This window comes from Oratosquilla oratoria, chromosome 9 (genome assembly GCF_046742065.1).
Source record: "Oratosquilla oratoria isolate Oo_2021 chromosome 9, ASM4674206v1, whole genome shotgun sequence".
Lineage (NCBI taxonomy): Eukaryota > Metazoa > Arthropoda > Malacostraca > Stomatopoda > Squillidae > Oratosquilla > Oratosquilla oratoria.
Window position 1 is genome coordinate 39425979 of NC_134785.1, and position 26822 is coordinate 39452800.

Genomic DNA, 26822 nt, shown 5'->3' on the forward strand with positions numbered 1-26822 from the left:
CAAGACAAAAACAAGAAAAAGAATATGTAAAGTGCTGGTACAACAAAAGTTGTAGGGAGTTAAAAGACAAAAGAGATAAAGCTTGGACCAAATTGAAGAAAAACAAAAGACCTGAAAAATGGAAAACATATACCTGTTATAGAAATGAATATGTACAAGTGTGCAGAGAGGAAAAGAGAACATATGAAAAAGATGTCATAGAAAAATGTAAAGATCAACCAAAACTATTTTACAGATTTGTAAACAACAAACTGAAAAACAAACAAGATTTAGAGAAATTAAGACAAGGAGGAGTTGAATACACAGAGGAAATAGAAATGGCAGAAATTATGAACAAGCATTTTAAATCAGTGTTTACAAGGGAGAACATACAACCTGGGGAGATCGAATAGGAAGAGAAAGTCCCCCCTATGAAAGAAATAGAAGTAACAAAGAATGAAATAATGAAACACTTGAGTAATCTTGATGTCAGAAAATCACATGGACCAGATGAAATAGAAAACTGGATTTTGAAAGAATGCAGGAATGAACTGGCAGACAAAATACACAGCATAATAAACAGTTCCTTGAAAGAGGGAAAAGTTCCAAAAGATTGGAAAAAAATCAAATATAGTACCTATATATAAAGGGGGATAGTGAAAAAGATCTCGGCATAATCATCAGTAACAACCTCAAATCATCCAAGCAGTGTATTTCAGCCTCTGAGAAACCAAATAAGATTCTAGGACTGATTGCGCGATCTTTTGATTTCAAAAGTCCATCACTCATTAACAAGCTATATAAATCGTTAGTTTGTCCACATTTGGAATATGCTGTTTCCGTATGGTCACCAAATCTCATTAAAGACATTGACAGACTGGAAAAAGTACAACGGCGAGCCACAAAACTGATTCCAAATATCAAAAATAAATCATACGAAAATCGACTTAAGCACATGAATCTGTTTTCCCTAAAAAAGCGTAGACTCAGAGGTGACTTGATACAGGTCTTTAAAATTCTAAAGGGAATTGACAACATCAAAAGTGACAAAATTTTCACATTGAATGAGAATCAGACAAGAAACAATGGTCTCAAACTGTCCGGAAATAGATTCAATTTGGAAGTAGGTAGAAACAACTTTGCCAACCATGTAGTTAATGAATGGAATAAACTTTCTGCACAGGTAGTGCAATGTAGTTCAGTTTGAAGCTTTAAGAATCATTTAGATAAACACCTAAGCAAGATGCTGTAATGATTATAATTTATTTTATATCATTTGTTTTTGTTTTGTTATCATTTGTCTGTTTGATTTTCATTTATTATTAGTTATATGTCAATTTATTATTATTTACTATTTACCTGTTTGTTTATTATTTAACTATACCTATGCATTTATGTATTTTATTTGTTATTTACATTATTATAGTTTTTATTTATCATTTTATCATCATTATGATTTTTTTCGCATCCGACCTAGATATGGACCAAAAGGTCTCCTGTCGGCATGCTCCACCTTTGTAATCCTTTGTAAGAAGACCCTACCAACTATAGACCAGTCTCTGTAACAAGTACAATAGCAAAAATTTGTGAAAGAATTGTTAAAAGTAGATGGGTAAAATATTTAGAAAAAACAATGTGCTAAATCCAAGGCAATTTGGATTCAGACAAGGATGATCATGCATCACCAATTTAATATGTTTCTATTCAAGGCTAATAGATATAATACAAGAAAGAGATGGATGGGCTGATTGTGCATTTCTAGACCTAAAAAAAGCTTTTGACAAAGTACCACATAAGAAGTTGCTTAAGAAATTAGAAACTGAAGGAGGAATACAGGGCAAACTGCTTAACCTCTTCAGTACGCGCCAAAATCTCGCCAGACGTACGATGTGTCGTAATAATACTCGCATCATAAAATATAGTCACCGCTTATATCGATCGTTCTCTCTTTCACCCGTGAATTTTGATAACCATAGAAAATGTGATGAAGACAGTTTAGAGAGTATGTCATTACGCAGGGGCAACTACAATAAATATAATCAAGACGCTGATATGGCAGCCTCGCGTATCCACTTGCTCCTCATGCCGCCTACGTATGCGGCACCGTATGGAAGGGGTTAAATGGATGGAAGACTTTTTGCAAGAAAGAAAAATGAGAGTAGTGATAAGAGACAAACACTCAAATTGGGATGAAGTAATAAGCGGTGTTCCACAAGGAACAGTTCTGGCCCCAATAATGTTTGCTATATATATTAATGATATAGATGAAGAAAATGAACGTTATATGAGCTTCTTTGCAGATGATGCAAAAATATAAAAAAAAAGTGAACACGGAAGAAGATTGTGAGTCACTACAGAGTGATCTAAATAAAGTATGGGAATGGAGTATGAAGTGGGAGATGTAGTTCAACACTAAAAAGTGTAGTATAATGGAATTTGGAAAAAGCAAAAACAGAATAACAGGATCATATAAATTGGGAGAAGAAGGAATAAAAAAAGTTGAAAATGAAAAGGACCTGGGAGTCATTGTTATGAATAATATGTCACCTGAGAAACATATAAATAAGATTTTTGGAGAAACTTATAATTTAATAAGAACAATCAAAGTGGCATTTACATACCTGGACGAAGAAATGGTGAAGAAAATACTAATCACTCTGATAAGACCAAGATTGGAATATGCAGCAACGATGTGGTCACCAAGTATAAAAAAAATGTATTAAAAAACTTGAAAGAATACAAAGAGCAATTACAAAATTGGCACCAACACTCTCAAAACTATCATATGAAGAGAGACTAGCAGAACTTGAGCTACAGACACTAGAGCAAAGAAGAGAGAGAGGAGATTTGATAGCTATTTATAGAATCATGAAAGCCATAGAAATTATTGATAGAGAGGATCTAATAAAATGGAATGATAGAAATACAAGAGGACACAGAAAGAAAATCAAGAAAGACAGCTATAGAAGAGATCTGAAAAAGAACAGCTTTCCTCACAGAGTAATAGACAGTTGGAACAAGTTAGATGAGAAAGTGGTGTGTGCAAAAACAATACATGAATTTAAAAATAGTTTAGATAAAATGAGATATGAAGACGGGACCCCACGAGCATAGCTCCCCTTCCCGTAGAATACAACTAGGTAAATACAACCACTCCTTGTTTAACAATGACAATTGGGACCAGCGTCACCGTTGTTAACCGAATTGGTTGTTAAGCAAAAGTGTATACATATACGTACATGTACTGAATGTACAATGTCCAGCAATACATATATCTTATTTTTTTGTATTTTCCCTCCTTTATACAGTACATTAAAGCTTTATTTACTGTTTATTTACCGTGGTTAGGTTCCTGAAATTACCGTATATGACCAAATCCGCGTATGCTGACATTCCATATCAAATACCGGGGTATTTTTTTAGTTTCGACCATGGGCGCAATATTGCAATAGAAAATTAATTATTAATTTTGTAAATTAAAATGTATCAACGTAATATGCAATTTTGTGGGCGGAAATGGAGGTAAAGAATACCTTGCTACAAGCAAATATGCTAATGAATGAAGTCGGTAGCATAGGATCGGGACGCCATCTTGTCATCTGTCAATTGACGGCCTCGGTACTTCCGACTACCTCGCCAGGTATATTTTCTTGAAGGAATGTTATGGTGTGGAGATACATGCATTCCTTCAAGCTGCAATAACTTTGTATACCCCGCAAGCTGAGAGAGTGGTTGAAAAGCCTGCCAACGTCTCTCACGACGACGATAACGAGGACGAGCCGGATGACATTTAATTTGCAGGTGATGATTTATTAAACAGGTTAGGTTAGTTTAGTTTAGGTTAGACGAATTTATCATCCTTTCATTTCTTCAATGTCGGAATCTATCATAACAAACATGGTGTACCATTCATCCGACATGATTTAGTCACTTACGAAATCTGTTTTCGCACTTCTTTTTTTTCCGCTCACAAAATTGTATATTACGTTGATACATTATAATTTACAAAATTAATAATTAATTTTCTATTGCTATATTGCGCTCATGGTCGAAACTAAAAATTTGCCAATACCGGTATATACTGTGCCCCAGGTAGTTTGTGCAGCTTGCAGGATGGTAATGTAGACCTAAGCTTCAGAACACTTTACCTCACAGCTAATATCCACCGTACAAGTTCATTTATAATATCATACAAATTTGCCTCAGCCAACTTAATCATCGTACACGACGTCGTAACTTCAGGAGATTTACGTTAAACGAATATTGGTCTGTCATAAAGCCCGTCGTAACTCCGCGTCGTCACTAACCGAGTAGGTCGTTAAACGAGGAGTGGTTGTACACATATATTTATGTATTTACCTAGTTGTATTTCACGGGAAGGGGAGCTATGCTCGTGGTGTTCCGTCTTCATATCTCATTTTATCTAGACTGTTTTTAAATTCGTGTATTGTTTTTGCACACACCACATTCTCAACTAACTTGTCACAAATGTCTATTACCCTGTGGAGAAAGGTGTTCTTTTTCAGGTCTCTTCTATAACTGTCTTTCTTTATTTTCTTTCCATGTCCTCTTGTATCTCTACTATCCCATTTTATTAGATCCTCTCTATCAATAGTTTCTATGACTTTCATGATTCTATAGTTATCAAGTCTCCTCTCTCTCTCTTCTTTGCTCTAATGGCTGTAGCTCAAGTTCTGCTAGTCTCTCTTCATATGATAGTTCTGAGAGTGTTAGTGCCAATTTTGTAATTGCTCTTTGTTTTCTTTCAAGTTTTGTTATACACTTTTTTGTACTTGGTGACCACGTCATCGATGCATACCCCAATCTTGGTCTTATCAAAGTGACCAGTATTTTCTTCACCATTTCTTCATCCAGGTATATAAATGCCACTTTGATTGTTATTAAATTATAAGTTTCTCCTAAAATTTTGTTTATATGTTTCTCAGGGGACATATTATTCATTATAATGACTCCCAGGTCCTAATCATTTTCTACTTTTTTAATTTCTTCTTCCAATTTATATGATCCCACTATTCTTTTTTCACTTCTTCCAAATTGCATTATACTACACTTCTTAATATTGAATTCCATCTCCCACTTCCTACTCCATTCCCATACTTTATTGAGATCACTCTGTAGCGACTCACTATCTTCTACAGTGTTTATTTTTTTCTCCTCTAGTTCTGTGTTTTAGACTTGACTGAGTGTTAAACAGAAGATACAAATGTTTCTGAAGTTCTTGTATTTTCTATATAATCCTTATTTAAAGTACCAGTATTTATTAGGCATTGATGTAAGGAAGCAGCATCTTTGTAAAAAGAAAGGTTGCTACGACAATAAACTCAAACTGTGCTTTGAAGTTTTTAGCTAAGCCTGGGTTTGAGAGTAAGAAGGATTTGTAGGCCTTGTGACTGCAACCATTGTTTCATCACCATTTGCTCAATGCAAATGGTGACTGGAGTTTAAAATTGTTTAGAATTTCCTTGGTCTTTCTGGGTACATTTCTCATTGTTATAGTGTATGCTATGTTAAAGTTGGATGTTGTTAATGTACATACATACATACATATATCAAGGGCTTTTCCCTTTATAAGGGAGGTAACCCAAGTCAAAAGGCATACCGTATTTTCCGGCTTATAATGCGCACTCATGCACTTCATTATCTCAGTACACAGATAGCGCGCACCGATGTATAACGCGCATGCCCGATCGCATTTGTCTATAACGCAGTTTTACCTCGGTATTTATATCATGTGAACGAGGTCACGTGGAGAAGTATTTTTCATTGGCTAGAGCCACCGCTGGGAAATCTGTTGATTTGTCACTAAATTAAGTGTAAGTTTAGGCATCAATCAGGACACAACTAAGAAAAAGTCGGAATTACATGTACGGTACATATGACTCATGTTGTGCATTGGTCCCTTATTACTTTGTAGCTTAAATATTTTGTAGGAAATATGATCTATAAAAGTTTATTGAAAGTAAAATATACAGAAAAATTTTGGGATTTTTACAGAAAATGTTCATTTTATATCTTGAAGAAATAATTCGTCTTTACCATTTTTTATTTAATACTGAAACAAACTACAGACTGTTTCGTTTTAGCTTTGAACCTGCAATGACAGTGGTGAAATAGGACAGTCTCTCATCGAGGTGACGTTTAGTTAATATAACTCCCGAAAGAGGGTGTTGTAGTCAGGTGTTTGACACGAGTTTATGAACGGCCGCAACGGAATTTGTACCATACCTAAAGTGAAGCAACAAAGCCAACATAAAAATTCAAACTAAGATGCTGTGAACATGGGCAAATATCATGGATATTGATCATGTTTCATGGTGTTTAGGCCTATTTAAACATGAAAAATAAGATTCGATAGATACCTACCTATACCAAATATTTATATGTGGTAGCCTATGCTGGCGTATTCTTTCATGTCACCATGGCTGTTCTTCTTGTTCTCACAGAACGTCAAGGAGAAGTGTGCCTCCCAACTTTGTGACGGCCAACATCGTCACGTTGTTGTGAAAAAAATTACACATTCAGCCGCAGAATTTATATCGTAGGCCGCAGATAATGCGCACCACCGGATAACGCGCACCCCCCATTTTTAGGCCCTTCCAACGGAAAAAAGTCGCGCACTATACGCCGGAAAATGCGGTAATTCCACTCTCACCCATTTCATTCCCATTCATTCCACTCCCATTCACCACCCCTCCATTCCTCCCTCTTTTCTTGGATCCTCCTGAATCTCACCCACTGCCCTGGGTCAGAAGCAATGCATCAAGATACAGCACATCCACAGCAAGGCATCTTCATTTAATTGGTAACTCCCCCTTCTCTGTCCCCTTATCCAGAAAGAGAGAGGATGGAGGAATCCCTTTGGGCTGCATCAAAATATCATTCACACATAACATTCCCTTACCCCCTATCCCCCACCCACTCCCATGCATCACAGCATCATCCATATACAACCATTCTCCACTCACCCCTATCTTCTGTCTTCTTCCTTCCTTCCTTCCTTCCTCAACAGTTGTTAATGTTGTTCATGTAAGTATGAGATATGTATCTTGTTTAGGTTATGTTTGTTGGGGAGTGAAATAACTTGTTCTAAGGCAGGTTTCATTTTCACTCAAGAACAAATGGGTCTGATTCTCATATTGTGGCACAATAAAGGTCTTGAATCATCTATTATTAGCTAAATGCCATGCTAATTATGGTCCTGTCACACTTTTCTTCATGTAGACAACTTTGAACAGGTTAGCACTGTAAGATAAGGCTTAAATTACATTGATCTGGGTGGCAGGAGGGCAGCAACTAGATAAAGACCTTAATCTATTTCTCCTGGATGAATTTTTCAGAGATATTTTTATCTATACCATGTTTGTTTACTTCCATAAGTCTTAGTTTCAGAGCTAAGCTCTATATATGCACGGATTCCTGGTGAATCTCATTTTTTTTTCATGGTTTTCATGACTCTCCTATATGTGATATGGCCGTATCTTTTAATTTGTGTCCAATAGACCACCAAATATGGTAATTTAAAACAATGGTAACAGAAGACAAAATGACAACACTCCACAAGCAAAGCTCCTATCCTGTATTTTACTATTAGGTAAATCTTTCCCATTTACCTGTCCCTGTCTCAAGACCAATGACAAGACGGTTGATCTCATTGATGATGTCCCTGGCAAGGTTGAAGGCCCCAGCAAGCTGCTCCTGCACCTTGAGAGCCTCCTTGCGCACGTGGTCACCATCAGTAGCAGTCTCGCCAGCATTATCGAAGACAAGAGAGGTCTGCAGAAGAAGCAGAGTTAATAGAGAATGTGTAGATGTGGTGGCATTGCCACAGTACACACTAGCTTTGATGCTTTACCCTTTGTGTACCATACTTAACCAAAATGTTTGAATTCTGTATTATCACTGGGAGATTTTGTTCAGTATTGGGTCATAGTTTAGATTTTACAGTCAAACCAGAAAAAAAATGTGTTAGACTACTCTGTTGGATCTAATAATTTTTTGACAGTATACAACTACAACAAAGATCTTTTGTGCTTTAAAATAGTTCTTTTAAAAGACATTTTTGGTTGTTTCAAAGATCTATCTATCTATATACCAAGGACTTTTTCACCCTTACTAGGGAGGTAGCCAAATTCACTCCCACCCATTTCATCCCCACCCATTCTACTCCCATCCACCACTCTTTCCTCCCTCTCATCTTAGTTCTTCATGGATGAAAGGTCATCCCTGTATCACATCCACTGCCCTGGGTCATAAGCAATGTAACAAGACAAAGCATATCCACAGCAAGGCCAGTTCACTTAATTGGCAACCCCCCCCCCTCAGTCCCCTCATGCAGAAGAATAGCAGATGGGTAGAAATCCCTTCAGGCTGCATCAAAATATCATTCACACGTGTTTCAAAGATGACTGATGACTAACATTTACCCAGATGCCATTAGGAGGCTCTGGCAGCTATAAAAAGCTTGGACATCATCATCATTACTAAAGAAGACAAGGGAGGTAAACTAGTGATCTTGAAATAATCAAAACATGTAAACAAAACTGATGAATTGTTGAGTGAAAGTGCTACCGACAAGACAAAAAGATTAAAGACATGGCCACTGAATTCAACAAGACTGATTACCGGTATGTTTATATAGGTCAAACAGGAGACTTGAATAGTATATAAGCATTCCATCAGGTATGCACAAAACAGCTCAGCAGTGTTTCACTATGTCAACAATTGTTATCAGCATTTGTAGTTTCAGGAAAAAAGTTGTTGAATCAACCCTCTTTGAAGAACAACCTAATTTTAATATTTCTGAAAGAAAATGATCCCCTTATTTACTTAGTAGTAATATACGGGAGGGGAGCTATGCTCGTGGTGACCCGTCTTTGTATCTCTTCGCATCAAGTTTTATCTTAAAATCTTGTATAGTATTTGCACATACTGTTTTGTTGTCTAATTTGTTCCATGTATTAATCACTCTGTGTGGGAAACTGTTCCTTTTCAAGTTTTTTCTATAACTATCTTTTTTCAGTTTTTTTCCGTGTCCCCTCGTTTTATAGTTGTCCCACACTAACAGGTCGTTCCTGTCTAAAACTTCCATTCTATTCATTATTCTATAGATACTCAGCAAATCTCCTCTTTCTCTTCTTTGTTCCAGAGTTAGTAGGTTCTGTCTTTGCTCATATGTTAGTTCGGCGAGAGTCGGTGCTAGTTTGGTTGTCGCTCTTTGTAATCTTTCTAGTTTTTTAATATTCTTTTTGGTACTGGGTGTCCAAAGTGATGCTGCATACTCAAGTTTTGGTCTTATTAGTGTAGTTAGTATTTTCTTTATCATTTCTACATCCATATAAGTAAATGCCACTTTGATTGACCTCAATAAATTGTAGGTTTCTCCAAATACGTATTTTATTTACATGCTTATCAGGTTTCATGTCCTTTCCAATTATCACTCCAAGATCTTTTTCTGAGTTTGCTTTTTTATTTTTTCTTCTCCAATTCTGTAATCTTTTGATATTCTGTTTTTACTCTTTCCAAATTCCATTATACTGCATTTCTTTATGTTAAATTTCACTTCCCACTTTTGAGTCCAATTCCATATCATGTCCAGATCTTGTTGCAATGAGTTGTAGTCCTCTTATATTTTTACCTTCTTAAGTAATGTTGCATTATCTGCAAAAAAATTCATATAGCACTCCACGCCTTCATTCATGTCATAAATGTATACGGCGAACATGATTGGGGCCAGTACCGATCCTTGCGGGACACCGCTTTTTACTTCTTCCCAGTTGGAGAATTTTTCTCTAATTACAACTTTCATTTTCCTCCCAATCAGGAAGTCTTTCATCCATTCCAATAATTTTCCTCTGATGCCACCCTTTGATTCTATCTTATCTATTAATTTCCTATGAGGTACCTTATCGAATGCCTTTTGCAGGTCCAGAAAAGCACAGTCCGCCCATCCATCTCTTTCTTGTATTATGTTTACTAATTTTGAGTAAAAGCAGATCAGATTTGTTGTACATGATCTCCCTTGTCTGAATCCAAATTGATTTGGGTTCAGTATAGATTTTTCTTCCAGGTATTTAACCCATCTGTTTTTGACAACTCTTTCACAAATTTTTACTACTGTGCTTGTTAGTGAGATCAGTCTGTAGTTAGATGGATCTTCTTTATCACCTCCCTTATAAATTGGTACAATGTTTGCCTTTTTCCAGTCCAATGGTACTTTTCCTTCTTTAAGTGAGGATTTAATTATATTATATATTTTGTCAGTTAATTCTTCCATACATTCCTTCAGTATCCAGTTTGCAATTCCGTCTGGGCCATGTGATTTTCTGACATCAAGGGTTTTAATTTGATCACTGATTTCTTTTTGTGTTACGTTTATTTCTTTCATTAATGGGGATAATTATATATATAACAAGGTGTGCTGTGGAAGGATAACCACCTCTAACGGTGAGAATGGTGGTCAGAACCAGTACAGCTACTGGAATAACCAGACAACTTGAAAAAAGGGTCATGTGTGGGATCAGGAGGAAAATAACTGTTGACAAGAAATCTCACCACCAAGCATGAACTTATATATAAGTTCATGCCTGGTGGTGAGATTTCTTGTCAACAGTTATTTTCCTCCTGATCCCACACATGACCCTTTTTTCAAGTTGTCTGGTCTATTCCAGTAGCTGTACTGGTTCTTACCACCATTCTCACTGTCAGAGGTGGTTATCCTTCCACAGCACACCTTGTTTCTCTGCATTCTACTGAAGAGGACTTATTTTTCACTCCAACAGTAGTGTTTTCTGCGTGGTTTACAGATGTGTTATAACACTTTGCTCTAGTGAATATATATATATATATATATATATGTTGAATTAACTACACAATGACAAATATAACTGAAGGTGGAGTAAGTAGACAAGGAATAATGGGAGAATTTTAATGCTTTAACGTTTTGACCCACACAGTCTTGATCAGACAGCTGGAAAAGAGCTCTACTGTACAGCACTTTTTCACTAAGTTCTTTGAAAACTACTAGTTGTATTTACAAATGGGGAATTGTGTATACTGAGTGACCGAAATGACAAAATTGTTACAGTATTAGTGTTAAACACATAAAATGGAGGGTGATAAAGGTGAAAGAAGAAAAAGTGAACCAACAATGAGATGTTTAGATGCAAGCAGAGTGGACTCTCCGTTGGGGGTAATATAAAAAAGATCTTGCATGAATGAAACCCCAAAAGCTATTCAAAAGTTGAATAATTATGCATTTTCAGGATTTGTAAAAGGTGGAATGTTAGTTAGAGGTTTGGAATTGGACAGAGAACCTAGGTTTAAAAATGCCCTAAGAAATCAGTATATTGCTGATTTGACACAGGAACTAAGGGATATGAAAATTGAATACAGGGCAATGTACAGAGAAATAATTCAACTTAAAAGAGCTTATGACAAGACAAACTAGGAGCTTGATGATCTGAAGGAATTAAACATGGTCAAAAGTGAGAACGAAAGAATGAAAAATAAAGATAAAAACAAAAACGAGGCTTTGAAAAAAGAAATGAAAGAACAAATCCAAGAAAGTTGGAGAAAACAAATAAGGAGACTGATCTCCAAGAAATAAAAAATCAATGGAAAGTGGAACAAGAAAATCAAAAGATAACTTTTAAGGAAATAGTAGAGCAACAAGTGGAAGAAAATGACAAAGAAACGGTAATTAAAGTAATTAAGGAAAAAGAAAATTGGGTCAGAGACACAGTGGAAAAAGTGCATTGTACTATATGTCATTAAAGAAAAATGTTATGTACATAGATATCAAAGAGAAAAAGATGAGAAAGACATTGCAAAAGCAATTCTGAGAGAGACACAAGAGGGGGGTCAGGAAATGGACAAAGAGATTGAGGAGTTACATAGGATGGGACAGTACTCTAGAGAAAAACAATATAGGGCACTAAAAATCAAACTTAGGTCTCAAATGACAGCAGAGGTACTGATAGTACTTCTTCAGCTATCATTTGAGACCTTAGTTTTTTAGTGGCCTATACTGTTTTTCCTCTAGAGTACTGTCCCATTCTATGTAATTATTCTATCTCTTTGTCCATTACCTGTCCCTCCTCTTATATCTATTTCAGAATTGCTTTTGTAATTTCTTTCTCTTATTTTTCTCTTTGTATCTGTGTACATTATATTTTTCTTTAATACCATAAATTACAATGCATTTTTTTTTATCCGCTGTGTCTCTCACCCATTTTCCTTTTTTTTATTTTTTTTTTATGACTTTAATTACAATTTTTTGGCATTTTCCTCTACCTGCTGTTGTACTATTTCTTTAAATGTTGTTTTCTGATTTTCTTATTCTATCTTCCATTGATTCTTTATTTCTAGGAGATCCGTCTCCTTAATTGTTTATCCTACTTTCTCTGTCACTGCTCATATTTGTTCTTTGACTTCTTTTTCCGACACCTCATTTTTACATTTATCTTCATTTTTCATGATTTTGTTGTCACTTTTGACCATATTTAATTAGTTTTTTAGATCGTTAAGCTCTTTATTCATCTCGTCATCAGCTCTTCATAGTTGGTTTGTCTCTTGTCCTATATTCATCTTTCAAATCTATTGATTCCTCCATCAAATCAGCAATATCCTAATTTCTTAGTACATTTTTATACCTAGTTTCTCTTTCCACAGCTAAACCTCTGCCTAATAATCCTCTTTCTTTTGGAAATCCTTAAAAAAGAAAAAGAAGAAAAAAAAAAAGTTGGTGTCCCACCTTTGAGTTGATTTTTTATTTCAGGGTATCAATCATGTATGGTTTTTTTGGTAATACCCCCAGCAGTGACTCAACTCTGCTCATGTCCAAACCTCTCTTCATTGGTTCAATTTTTCTTCTTTTTATTTCTCCATTTTGTGTATTTTACACTATTTACATGAAACTTAATTTACCAATTCAGTCACTTGATAAACACAATTACTTCTCTTTCATAATTACAACTAGATGTTCTTGTTTTCTAGCCATTCGCCTGCATCTTTTCAATCTACCAACATATATTATACGGGAAGGGAGCTATGCTTGTATTTACCTAGTTGTACCTAGTTGTATTTTACGGGAAGGGGAGCTATGCTCATGGGGTCCCGTCTTCATTTCTCATTTTATCTAAACAATTTTTAAATTCATGTATTGTTTTTGCACACACCACTTTCTCATCTAACTTGTTCCAACTGTCTATTACTCTGTGAGGAAAGCTGTTCTTTTTCAAATCTCTTCTATAGCTGTCTTTTTTTTATTTTCTTTCCGTGTCCTCTTGTATTTCTGTCATCCCATTTTATCAGATTCTCTCTATCAGTAATTTCTATGCCTTTCATGATTCTGTAAATAGCTATCAAATCTCCTCTCTCTCTTCTTTGCTCTAGTGTCTGTAGTTCAAGTTTGGTGACCCATCTTCGTATCTTTCAGCATCAAGTTTTTTCTTAAAATCTTGAATAGTGTTTGCACACACTGTTTCCTTATCTAATTTATTCCAGGTATCCACCACTCTATGTGGGAAGCTATTTTTTTTCAGATCTCTTCTATAGTTATCCTTTTTGAGTTTCTTTTCGTGTCTTCTTGTTTTTCCATTGTCCCATTTTAATAAATCATCCCTATCTATGATTTCCATTCCTTTCATGATTCTATAAATAGTCAGCAGATCTCCTCTTTCTCTTCTTTGTTCCAGAGTTGGTAGTTCCAATTTGGACAATCTTTGTTCATATGTTAATTTGGAGAGAGTTGGTGCCAACTTTGTCGTTGCTCTTTGTATTCTTTCTAATTTCTTTATATTCTTTTTAGTACTGGGTGTACATAGTGTTGCTGCATACTCCAATTTTGGTCTTATTAGTGTATCTAATATTTTTTTAATCATATGTGTCTGTGTGTGTATTTACCTAATTGTATTTACCTAGCTGTATTTTACAGGAAGGGGAGCCATGCTTGTGGTGTCCCATCTCCATATCTCATTATATTTAGACTGTTTTTAAATTTGTGTATCGTTTTTGCACACACCACCTTTTCATCTAACTTGTTCCAAACGTCTATTATCCTGTGGGGAAAGCTGTTCTTTTTCAGGTCTCTTCTATAATTGTCTTTTTTTATTTTCTTTCTGTGTCCTCTTGTATCTCTACTATCCCATTTTATTAGATCCTCTCTATCAATAATTTCCATGCCTTTCATGACTCTATAAATAGTTATCAAGTCTCCTCTCTCTCTTCTTTGCTCTAATGTCTGTAGCTCAAGTTTTGCCAGTCTCCTCATATGATAGTTCTGAGAGCATTGGTGCCAATTTCATAATTACTCTTTGTATTCTTTCAAGTTTTTTATACATTTTTTTGTACTTGGTGACCACCTCGTCGCTGCATACTCCAATCTTGGTCTTATCAAAGTGACTAGTATTTTCTTCACCATTTCTTTGTCTAGGTATGTAAATGCCAATTTGATTGTTTTTATTAGATCATAAGTTTCTGCAAAAATTTTGTTTATATGTTTCTCAGGGGACATATTATTCATAATAATGACTCCTAGGTCCTTCTCATTTTCCATTTTTTTAATTTCTTCCTCTCCCAATTTATATGATCCCACTATGCTTTTTTTTTTCTTCTTCTAAATTCTATTATACTACACTTCTTAATACTGAATTCCATCTCCCACTTCCTACTCCATTCCCATACTTTATTGAGATCACTCTGCAGCGACTCACAATCTTCTACAGTGGTAACTTTTTTCAGCAGTTTTGCATCGTCTGCAAAGAAGCTCATATAACTTTCAATTCCTTTATTGATATAATTAATACATATAGCAATCATTATTGGGGCCAGAACTGTTCCTTGTGGAACTCCACTAATCACTTCATCCCAATAAGAATGTTTGTCTCTTATCACCACTCTCATTTTTCTTTCATGCAAGAAGTCTTCCATCTATTTCAGCAGTTTGCCCTGTATTCCTCCTGCAGTTTCTAATTTCTTTAGCAATTTCTTATGTGGTACCTTATCAAAAGCTTTTTCCAGGTCTAGAAATACACAATCAGCCCATCCATCTCTTTCTTGTATTACATCTATTAGTCTTGAATAGAAACACATCAAATTTGTGACATATGATCTTCCTTGTCTAAATCCAAATTGCCACGAGCTTTCCCCTTCCCTACTAATACAACACAGGTACTCCCTCATCGCTGAAATCCACGAAAATTGCATTTTTTTTTTTTTTAACGGAGTTCCAATCATAGCTGTCATTCCGACGTGTATTTACCTAGTTGTATTTTACAAGGGGGGCTATGCTCGTGGTGTCCCGTCTTCATATCTTGTTTTATCTAGCCTGTTTTTAAATTCATGTATCGTTTTTGCACACACCACATTGGTCTTTTTTTTGTTTTGTTTTTCAAATGCTTTACCCATCTAATTTTGATCATTCTTTCACAAATTTTAGCTACCTTACTTGTAAGAGAGACTGGTCTATAGTTTGTAGGATCTTCTTTGTTTCCCCCTTTATTGGTACTATATTTGCTCTTTTGCAATCTTCTGGAACTTTTCCTTACTTCAATGAACTGGTTATTAGACTAGGTATTTTGTCTGTTAGTTCGTTCCTGCATTCTCTCAAAATTCAGTTTGCCATTTCATCTTGACCGTGCGATTTTCTAACGTTGAGATTACTCAAGTGATTCATTATTTCATTCTGTTACTTCTCTTTCATAGGGGGGACTTTCCCCTCCCACTCAACATCTCTAAGTTGTATGTTCTCTCTTGTAAACACTGATTTAAAATGCTTGTTCATAATTTCTGCCATTTCTATTTCCTCTGTGTATTTCATTCCTCCTTGTCATAGTTTCACTAATTTTTGTTTGTTTTTCAGTTTGTTGTTTACAAATCTATAAAATAGTTTTGGTTGATCTTCAGTTTTCTATGACATCTTTTTCGTATTTTCTCATTTCTTCTCTGCACACTTGTACATATTCATTCCTATAACCAGTATATATTTTCTATTTTTCTTTTTTTTCTTTCCTCCATTCTATCCAAGCTTTATCCCTTTTATCTTTTAACTAGCTACATCTTTTGTTGTACTAACATTCTACATATCCTTTTTCTTGTTTTTGTCTTGAAACATACTTTTCCACTCCTACCTTATAAAATGTTGTCAAGATTTTCCATTTCTCTTCTACTGTTGTTTCCTCTTCATATATCCTTTACCAGTCTGCTTTTTTGACAAAATATCTCATTCTATCAACATTTGTTTTTCCATACATCATTCTTCCCCTTCTATTGTTCATTTTTTCCCATGTATTTTTCTTCATTTAGGTCCAGTTCAACTAATATGTGGTCACTTTTGCTTAGTGGTGTCTTATATTCAATCTTGTCCACTATTTCAGGTTCTGATATGATTATTATGTCTAGTCTCAATGGCTCTTCCTCATTTCTATACCTAGTATTCTCTTGTATCCATTGTCATTGTACGTTCTATAATCATATCAAGTAGTACATTTCCCCATAGGTTGTTCCACCCTTCACTGTCATCTCTTCCCAGCAGATTTCTTTACAATTAAAGTCACCCATTATAACTATTCTTCCTCCATCTTCCATTATCTTATTTAGTGTTATCCTTGTATCTTCTAACATATTCTTGTATTCTCTCTCCTCCCACAAAGCCGTTTTAGTAGGCGTATAATTTACCACAAACTCCTGCTCTTCTTGTCCCTGTCCTCTATTTCCATCATAATCATATCCATTCTATTCTTTCCATATGTAACATTCCTCACATTTATATCCCTCTTAGTCAGGAACATAAATCAACCCCCTTGTTTTATTTCTCTGTTTCTAATCCAATAATTATATACACCATGTCCTACACTGTTGGGTGGTAATGGACCTTTCAATTTTGTCTCTACAATTCCCATTATGTTCTGTTCTTTTTCCATCAGGTAATCATTGAGTTCCTTCAAGCCTGTTATTAATCCATCTATATTTGTGAAAGACACTTTTAATTTTCTGTTACCTCCATCCTGTTTTCTGTTTCCCTTCTGTTTTTCTCTCCTATGAACCATTTCCTCACTTTCATATCCACTACTCTCCAATAGAATTTCTCTTTGTCTGACTCTGTTCTGTTCTCGTTTTTTCCCTTAGCTTCAATTCTTTTTGTTTTCTCTTCCTCTCTTTCCTCTTTATTCATCTCTCTTTTTATCCATACCTGTTTGTACTGATCACTTTCTGCTAGTTTTCCTGTTTTTGATAAGACATTCTCTGCTGTCATTTGTGACCTGAATTTAACCTTAATTGGTCTGGTCTTGTCTATACTGTATTTCCCCAGCCTATATATTTCTTCAATTTCTTTCCCTATTTCCTGTTCACCTTCTTGAAATATTTTTAGTACCTTGTTCACTCTTTCTTTCTCATCTCTTACTCTTGTAGTCCTATTTGGATTATGTTTCTCTTCCATTCTTTATATAATTATACATTTCTTTTTATCTGTTAAGTCTCTTTCTGTCATCACTTTAATAACTGTGTCCTTAGTATGTTCCTTAAAATCTGTCGTTTCACTATATCTCTAAATTCAATTTTGCTATTCTCCTGAACCTGTTTCCAACCACTTACCTCTTTTGCTATGGACTCATTATTCTCTTTATTATTACTCTTTAATTCCTCATTCTCATCCTTTACTTCTTTTAAGAGGGGGTTTACACAGTCTAACAGTTCGTCGAACGCAGTTCGACAGACACGTGTGAACGGGGTATTTGGGGTTTAACCAACGTGTTCGACAACCAAATACCCCGTTCACACGTTGACATACATACATACATACATATACCAAGGCTTTTTCCCCCTTACAAGGGAGGTAGCCAAAAAGGGAAAGGCATAAAAACACTCCCACCCATTTCATCCCTAAATACACTCCACACCCCTCCCACCCTCCCTCTCATCTGAGCACCTCCTGGATGACGGGTCATCCCTGCACCTTGCCCACCGCCCTGGGTCAGAAACAGTGTCGCAAGACACAGCACAGCCACAGCAAGGCCGCTTCATTTAATCGGCGACCCCCCCTCTCCGTCCCCCCTTGCATATAAGGAGGGGACGGGGAGAAATCCCTTCGGGCTGCGTCAAAATTTGCTCACACATACTACCTCACCCCCCACCCCCGCCCATTCCTCCTCATGCAATCACAACATCATCCATATACAACCATTCTCCACTCACCTCTGTCTTCCGTCCTCTCCCTTCCTTCCTCAACAGACATTCCCCTCTTCCCCAAAGCCCCCTTCACCCCATCCATCCACCTCATCCTAGGACGTCCCCTCATGTTCACTCCCTCCACATCTGCCTTCCATACCTCTTTTACTAGTCTTTCTTCACTCATTCTTTCCATGTGTCCAAACCATCCTAATATTCTTTCATCAACCCTATCACACGTTGACACATCACTTTAAACATGTGTCTGTCGAACCGCGTTCGACGAACCGTTAGACCGTGTAAACCCCCTCTGTCTTTTTAAACTTCTATTTCTTTATTTATGTTTTGGTTCTCCTTCTTTAGTTCTTCCAACTCATCAACTCTTTGTGTAATCAGTGCCAGTTGACTAAACTTAACCTCCCATGATTCGTTCATTTTTGCTAGTTTTTCCTCTAGGCTTGCTAATTGGGGGAGGCTGTCAACTCCTCCCTCATTAAATCCATAGAAAGAATTGTCTCCACTTTCTATTGTGATACTCTTATCTACATTTCTATTTTCTATGCCTTTACTGATTTCTTCGACTTCACTTGTGTCATCTGCACATGTTTTGTTTACATTCCTTCTGATGTCTGGGGCCCATTCATCTCCTTCCTTATTTTCTTCCATTTTCCTCAATAATCCCTCCCCTTCTCCTTTTTCTTTACCTTCCCACTACACCACGAGCTTTCCCCTTCCCTACTAGTACAACACATGTACTCCCTTGCCGTTGAAATCCTCGAAAATTGCATTTCTTTCCAGAGCTCCAATCTTCACCATCAATTTGATGATTTACCTAGTTGTATTTACCTAGTTGTATTTTATGGGAAGGGGAGCTATGCTCGTGGTGTCCCGTTTTCATATCTCATTTTATCTAAACTATTTTTAAATTCATGTATTGTTTTTGCACACACCACTTTCTCATCTAACTTGTTCCAACTGTCCATTACTCTGTGAGGAAAGCTGTTCTTTTTCAGGTCTCTATATAGCAAACATTATTGGGGCCAGAACTGTTCCTTGTGGAACACCGCTTATTACTTCATCCCATTTTGAGTGTTGGTCTCTTATCACTACTCTCATTTTCCTTTCTTGCAAAAAGTCTTCCATCCAATTAAGCAGTTTGCCCTGTATTCCTCCTTCAGTTTCTAATTTCTTAAGCAACTTCTTATGTGGTACTTTGTCAAAAGCTTTTTTTAGGTCTAGAAATGCACAATCAGCCCATCCATCTCTTTCTTGTATTATATCTATTAGCCTTGAATAGAAACATATTAAATTGGTGACGCATGATCGTCCTTGTCTGAATCCAAATTGTCTTTGTTTTTTTCTAAATATTTTACCCATCTATTTTTGACAATTCTTTCACAAATTTTTGCTATTGTACTTGTTAGAGAGACTGGTCTATAGTTGTTAGAGTCTTCTTTATTTCCCCCTTTATATATAGGTACTATATTTGCTTTTTTCCAATCTTCTGGAACTTTACCTTCTTTCAAGGAACTGTTTATTATGCTATGTATTATGTCTGCCAGTTCATTCCTGCATTCTTTCAGAATCCAGTTTGCTATTTCATCTGGTCCATGCGATTTTCTGACATCAAGATTACTCAAGTGGTTCAATATTTCATTCTTTGTTACTTCTATTTCTTTCATAGGGGGGACTTTATCTTTCCATTCAATCTCTTCAGGTTGTATGTTCTCCCTTGTAAACACAGATTTAAAATGTTTGTTCATAATTTCCGCCATTTCAATTTCCTCTGTGTATTCAACTCCTCCTTGTCTTAATTTCTCCAAATCTTGTTTGTTTTTCAGTTTGTTGTTTACAAATCTGTAGAATAGTTTTGGTTGATCTTTACATTTTTCTATGACATCTTTTTCATATTTTCTCTTCCTCTCTGCACGCTTGTACATATTCATTTCTATAACAAGTATATATTTTCCATTTTTCTGGTCCTCTGTTTTTCTTCCATTTGGCCCAGGCTTTGTCTCTTTTGTCTTTTATCTCCCTACAACTTCTATTGTACCAGCACTTTACATATTCTTTTTCTTGTTTTTGTCTTGGGACATACTTTTCTACTCCTTTTTTATAGATTTTTGTCAAAATATTACATTTCTCTTCTACTGTTGTATCTTCTTTGTGTATTCTTTCCCAGTTTTCATTTTGGAAGAATTCTCTTATTTTATCAAAATTTGCTTTTTCATACATCAATCTTCCTTTTCTATATTGTTCATTTCTTTTCATGTATTTTTTCTCATTTAGTTCTAGTTCTATCAATATGTGGTCACTTTTGCTTATTGGTGCCTGGTATTCTATCTTTTCCACTATTTCAGGTTCTGATATTAGGTCTAGTCTCGATGGTTCTTCATTTCTATACCTAGTGTTCTCTTGGATCCATTGTGTCATTGTGTGGTCAGTAATCATCTCAAGTAGAACACTTCCCCATGAGTCTTCTCCACCCTTTACGGTCATCTCTTCCCAGCATATTTCTTTGCAATTATAGTCACCCATCATAACTATTCTTCCTCCATCTTCCATTATCTTGTTTAGTGTTATTCTTGTGTCTTCTAACATGCTTTTATGTTCATTCTCTTCCCATGAGGCTGTTTTTGGGGGGCACGTAGTTTATTACAAACTTTCTGCTCTTCTTATCTCTATCTTCTACTTCTATCATGATCATCTCTACTCTATTGTTCCCATATGTGACACTCTTCACGCTTATATCCTTCTTAGTCAGGAACATAACTCCACCCCCTTGTTTTTTCTCTCTGTTTCTAATCCAATAATTATATGCATTGTGTCCTATGCTGTTGGGTGGTAGTGGACCTTTTAATTTTGTCTCAACAATTCCCATTATGTCCGGATCTTTTTCTTTCAGATATTTGTTCAGTTCATTCAGTCCTGTTATTAATCCATCTATATTTGTGTAGGATACTTTTAACTTTCTGTTATTTCCATTGTATTCTCTGTTTCTTTTGTGTTTCTCTCTGTTATTTTCCATTGCTTCAATTTCATATTCACTACTCTCCAGTAGAATTCTTGTTTTTCTGTCTCCGTTCTGGTCTCGTTTTTTTTTTCTTAGCTTCATGTCTTTTCCTTATTTCCTCCTCTCTTTCCTCTTTATTCATTTCCCTTTTTATCCATACCTTTTTATATTGTTCACTTGTTGTTAGTTTCCCTGTTTTGGACAAGATATTCTCTGCCGTCGTTTGTGACCTGAATTTAATCTTAATTGGTCTGGTCTTGTCTATACTATATTTCCCGAACCTGAATTTCTCTTCGATTTGTTTCATTATTTCTGGCTCATCTTCCTGAACTAATTCTAGTAAGTTTCTTACTTTTTCATTTTCCTCTTTAATTCTTGTGGTTCTATCTGGGTTATGTTTCTCTTCCATTCCTAATATAATTATACATTTCTTTTTGTCTGCTAAGTCTCTTACAATATTCTCCTTCTGTCTCATCACTTTGATAACTGAGTCTTCAGTTTGTTCTTTCATTTGTTGTTTAATTATATCAGAAAATGCAACTTTACTATTTTCTTGTATCTTCCTCCACCCCTCTGCCTCTTTTGCTATTGTTTCTTTATTGTCTCTATTGTTCTTTTTTAATTCTTCATTCTCCACTTTTACTTCTCTTAACTGTCTTTTTAGGTCTTCTATTTCATCAGTTAAGTTTTTGTTTGCCTTCTCTAGTTCTTCCAATTTTTCAAACTTCTCGGCAATTTTTGACATCTTGCCAAACCTAATCTCTCAATGCTCAGTCATTTGTTCAAGTTTTTCCTCCAGTTTTGCCAGTCGGGGGAGGTTGGTATCCGCCGCCCCCTCATTAAATCCTTGAAAATTATTATCCTCACCTTCCATTGAACTGCTTTTATCTATGTTTCTGATCTTTACAATTTTGTTAGTCCCATCATCGAGATCCAAGTCATCCGTTCGGCGTTTGTTTACAATCCGCCTTGACTCTTGGACCAAGTCCTCCCCTTCCTCATTTCCTTCCATTTCCCTCAATATCCCTTCCCTTCTCCTTCCCTATCACTTCCCCACTATTCCACGAGCACTCCCCTTCCCTATAAATACAAAAGGCACTTCTCTGGATGTTGAGATCCACGTAGTTTTTCCTTTTTCTTTGGAACACCAGTTCTCGCCGTCCATTCGGTGAAAGGGTGTGTGTGTGTGTGTGTGTGTGTATTTACTTAATCATATTTATCTAACTAGTATACAGGAAAGGTGCAACTCTTGTTGGATCCTGTTTCCTACTCATATTTATTATATTAAGCCTCAAATTCATGTACAGTTCCAACTTAATCTATATCCATGACTTCCAATTATCATATTTAGATATGAATTCATGTATTGTTTCAGCTTGGGCTATATCACCTTCTAAGCTATTCCAAGTATTTATGCATCAATATGGAAAACTGTATTTCTTCACATCCTATATACATATGGTCTTTTTAATTTGTTCTCATGACCTCTTAAAGCCCGCCACCCTCTTTAATCAAGAGATCTCTTTTGTCAATTCAACCTATCCCCTTTAGTGACCTGAATGTGTGTACATTTCTACCTAGTTGTAGTGTTCAGGATTTTGAGGGCCTGTCTCTTTTCCTCCATTTGTCAAACCTTGCCATTAATTTTTTTATAGAGTTGGTTTGGGATATATTTTCATCCAATTTATTCCACAAAGCTATACTCCATTACATCTTTTAAATGTGCTTGTTTATTTAGTTTCTCCATTATGACTTCTTGTCAGTCTTCTCATATTAATAATTTTTCTCTGTCCACTTTCTTTATGGCTGTTTTCAGTTTAAATATCATTATCATGTCACCTTGTGTGTGCATGTATGTATTAACCTAGTTCTTTTTACCTAGTTGTAGTGAACAGGGTTGGAGCAAGGCTCATAAGGTCCCATCTCTTTTCCTCCATTTGTCAAAACTTTCTTTGAATTCTTTTATAGTGTTGGCTTGGGTTATATTTTCTTTAAACTTATTCTCCAGAAGCCTACAATTCTATGTAGAAAGCTATAGGCCTAGTTCCTGACATTTTCCAACCATATTTGTTTTTTTCAATTTTTTACTATGACCTCTTGTCAACTGATATACTATGGATTATTCCTGCTTTTATGTATAAATACTTTATGCACATCACATTATAAGTGCATTACATTTGTACATATTATTTCACATTTTTCTTTTTATAACTAATAATCTTTTCATGCATTTAGACAAAGTAACTTTAGAACTGCATGACAGTCTTTGAAATTATTGTTAAGCTAAATATTGCTCTGCTCTATTCAATCAAAAGTATATTAATAAGTCCTCAAGTGTCATTATTCATTATTTCTAATTTTTCATGAAGGAATTGATGGGAAAAATTGATAAATAGCATGATACTTTAAGTGAGCTTGCAGGAGATCATAGCAAAGGATTCAGACATGTCTCTGGGGATGCTCTGTGCTCTGTAAAAGACCCTCCCCCCTCTCCCCATGTACCAAACTTCTGCCTTGAACTGGTATAAAAAATGACACTCGTAAACTTTGGATGGGGAAAAAAACATAATATCTGAAAGAGGCATGCACACAAGAGAACTACTAGAGTACTGTATTTCAACATTTCAAGTGGACAAACTCATTCCCTATACGGTATATAGCTGTTCAGCTGAAATATATAATAATAATAATAATAATAATAATAATAATAATAATAATAATAATAATAATAATAATAATAATAATGACAATAATAATAATAAATGGTAGAAGTAAGGGATGGAGCAAAGGAGAGGTAACAATTTGAAGAAATGGGGTGATTGAGGTGCTTAAAGTAAAAGAAAGGATGGGGTTGGAGTATACTAGATGGAGGTTCTGGATGTACTCACCTGAGACTTAAGGCCCTGAGCATCCCTGTACAGTGACTGTAGTGTATCCCTGATGGGCTGAAGGTCCTCACTTGAGAGATCAAGGCTAGCTACCTGGGGCTCAAGTTCATTGACTGTTGCATTGATGAGGCCCAGGCGTTGATGAAGGAAGAAACTGTGAGCAGCCGTCTGAAAAAAATGAATTTGAATAATGTATTGGGAAGCTCTGTATACCTTCAGAGTTGGAAATGTATTAAAAAGGTGAATGCAAAGAATATATATATATAGATACTCTGTTTCATTAGATGATTAACTTGTCCACTGCTATGATGCATGTGTGTGGATTTACCTAGTTGTATTTACCGGAAGGGGAGCTATGCTTGTGGTGTTCAGTCTCTATCTTGCAGGGTCTAAATTGTTCGTAAATTTGTGTATGGGTTTTGCACACACTGTCATTTTGTCCAGTTTGTTCCATACATCCACCACTCTGTGGGGAAAGCTGTTCTTTTTCAGTTCTCTTCTATAAGTGTCCTTTTTGAGCTTCCTTCCATGTTCCCTTGTATTTCTTGTATCCCAATTTAGTAAGTCTTCTCTATCAAGGACTTCCATACCTCTCATGATTCTATAGATGGTCAACAAGTCTCCTCTTTCTCTTCTTTATTCCAGGGTCGGTAACTATTGTTTTGACAATCTCTCTTAGTATGACAGTTCTGAAAGTGTGGGGATCATCTTCATAGTTGCTCTTTGGATTCTTTCAATTTTCCTTATGTTCTTTTTGGTACTGGGTAACCACAGTGTTGCTGCATACTCCAGTCTTGGTCTTATCAGTGTGACTAGTATTTTCTCCACCAATTCTTCATCCAAGTAAATGCCACCTTTACTGATCTCAGCAAGTTGTAAGTTTCTCTGACAATTTTGTTTACCTGTTTATCTGGGGACATGGCCTTTGTGATCATTACTCCCAGGTCTTTTTCAAATCCCACTTTCTTTACATCCTTTTCACTGATTTTATATTGTCCTGATATCCTGGTTTTACTTTTTCCAAATTACGCTATACTATATTTCTTAACGTTGAAGTCCACCTCCCACTACTGACTCCATTCCCAAACCCTGTTCAGATCTCTCTGTAGTGAGTCACAGACTATTTCAGTACTCACTTTTCTCAACAACATTGCATCATCAGCCATGAAGCTCATGTAACTGTCTACACCCTTGTCCATGTTATTTACATAAATAGCAAACATTATTGGAGCCAGTACTGATCCTTGTGGAACTCCACTAATTACCTTTTCCCAAGTAGAACTCTTATCTCTGGAGCACTACTCCCATTTTTCTTCCATGCAAGAAATTTTCCATCCATTCCAGTAGTTTACCTTGTACCCCTCCTATGGTTTTCAGTTTTCTTAATATTTTTCTATGTGGCACTTTATCAAAAGCTTTTTGTAGGTCTAAGAAAGCACAATCAACCCATCTGCCCCTTTCCTGTATTATATCTAATAGTCTTGAGTAGAAACAGATCATATTTGAGGCACATGATCTTAACTGTCTGAATCCAAACTGTCTCAGATTTAGTACATTGTTCTCCAGATGTTTTGTCCATCTATTTTTGATAACTTTTTCACAAATTTTGGCTATGGTACTTGTAAGGGAAACCTGTCTGTAATTTGTTGGGTCTTCCTTATTTCCTCCTTTTTATATTGGTACGATGTTGGCCTTTTTCAAGTTTTCTGGTGTTTTTCCTTCTTTAAAAAGTGAACATTTTATTAAATTATATATTTTGCCTACCAGTTTTTCTTTACACTCCTTTAGTATCCAGTCTGCAATTCCATCCAAACCATGCAATTTCCTGACATCAAGGTTTGTTATTTGGTCCATTATTTCTGCTCATGTTGCTGTTATTTCCCTCATAGGGGAAGATCTCACTTCTTGCCCTTCATCCCAGTGCCATACATTTTCTCTAGTCAAAACAGATTTGAAATGTTTATTCATGACCTCAGCCATTTCTATATATTTTGTATATTCAATGTTCCCTTGGCATAGTTTCTCTATTTCTTGCTTGTTTTTCAATTTGCCATTCACATGTCTATAGAATAGTTTTGGTTGCTCCTTACATTTTTCTATAATGACTTTTTTATAATTTCTTTTTTCTTTCCTGTGTATTTTTACATATACATTCCTTTCATTGATTCTATCTACTAATTTCAAGGATTTTTCTCTTTTTTTCATCTTTTCCAAGCTTGATCTCTTCTTTCTTTTGCCTTGCTACACTTTTTGTTAAACCAGCACTTAATATACACCTTTTCCTGTTTTTGTTTTGGTACATATTTATCCACCCCTTCATTGTAGATTTCTATCAGAATCTTCCATTTTTCTTCCACTTGTGTCTTTTAATTTTTCCCAATTTGCTTCTTGACAATATTTCTTAAATTTCCCAAAGTCCATTTTACAATATACCAATCTCTCTTTTCTTATTTCTCATTTCTCTCCATATATATTTCCTCCTTTAGTTCTAGCTTCAGTAATATGTGGTCACTTTTCCCAATTGGTGTCTTGTATCACATTTTATCCACAATTAGAGGTTCTGATGTAAAGAATAAGTCCAGTCTCAACAGTTCTTCATTATTTCTATATCTGGTGTTTTCCTTTACCCATTGTGATATTGTATGTTCCATAGTCATGTCAAGTAATATATTTCCCCTTAATTCCTCTCCACCTTTCACTATCATCTCCTCCCGACAGATTATTTTGCAGTTAAAATTTCCCATAAGTACCACATT

At 35.7% G+C, this 26822-nt stretch overlaps 1 protein-coding gene across 14 annotated transcripts in view; it reads right to left on the minus strand.

The window, feature by feature from the left end:
* Window positions 1–26822, minus strand: part of LanA (laminin subunit alpha) — a 290394-nt gene that overhangs the window by 105571 nt on the left and 158001 nt on the right. For all 14 annotated transcript variants that reach the window (XM_076190221.1, XM_076190217.1, XM_076190223.1 and 11 more), the window contains 2 exons: window positions 24067–24234; window positions 7611–7773 (listed from right to left, as the gene is read on the minus strand). In XM_076190221.1, the coding sequence (XP_076046336.1) occupies window positions 7611–7773; window positions 24067–24234 (331 nt within the window). The remainder of the gene's footprint in view (window positions 1–7610; window positions 7774–24066; window positions 24235–26822) is intronic.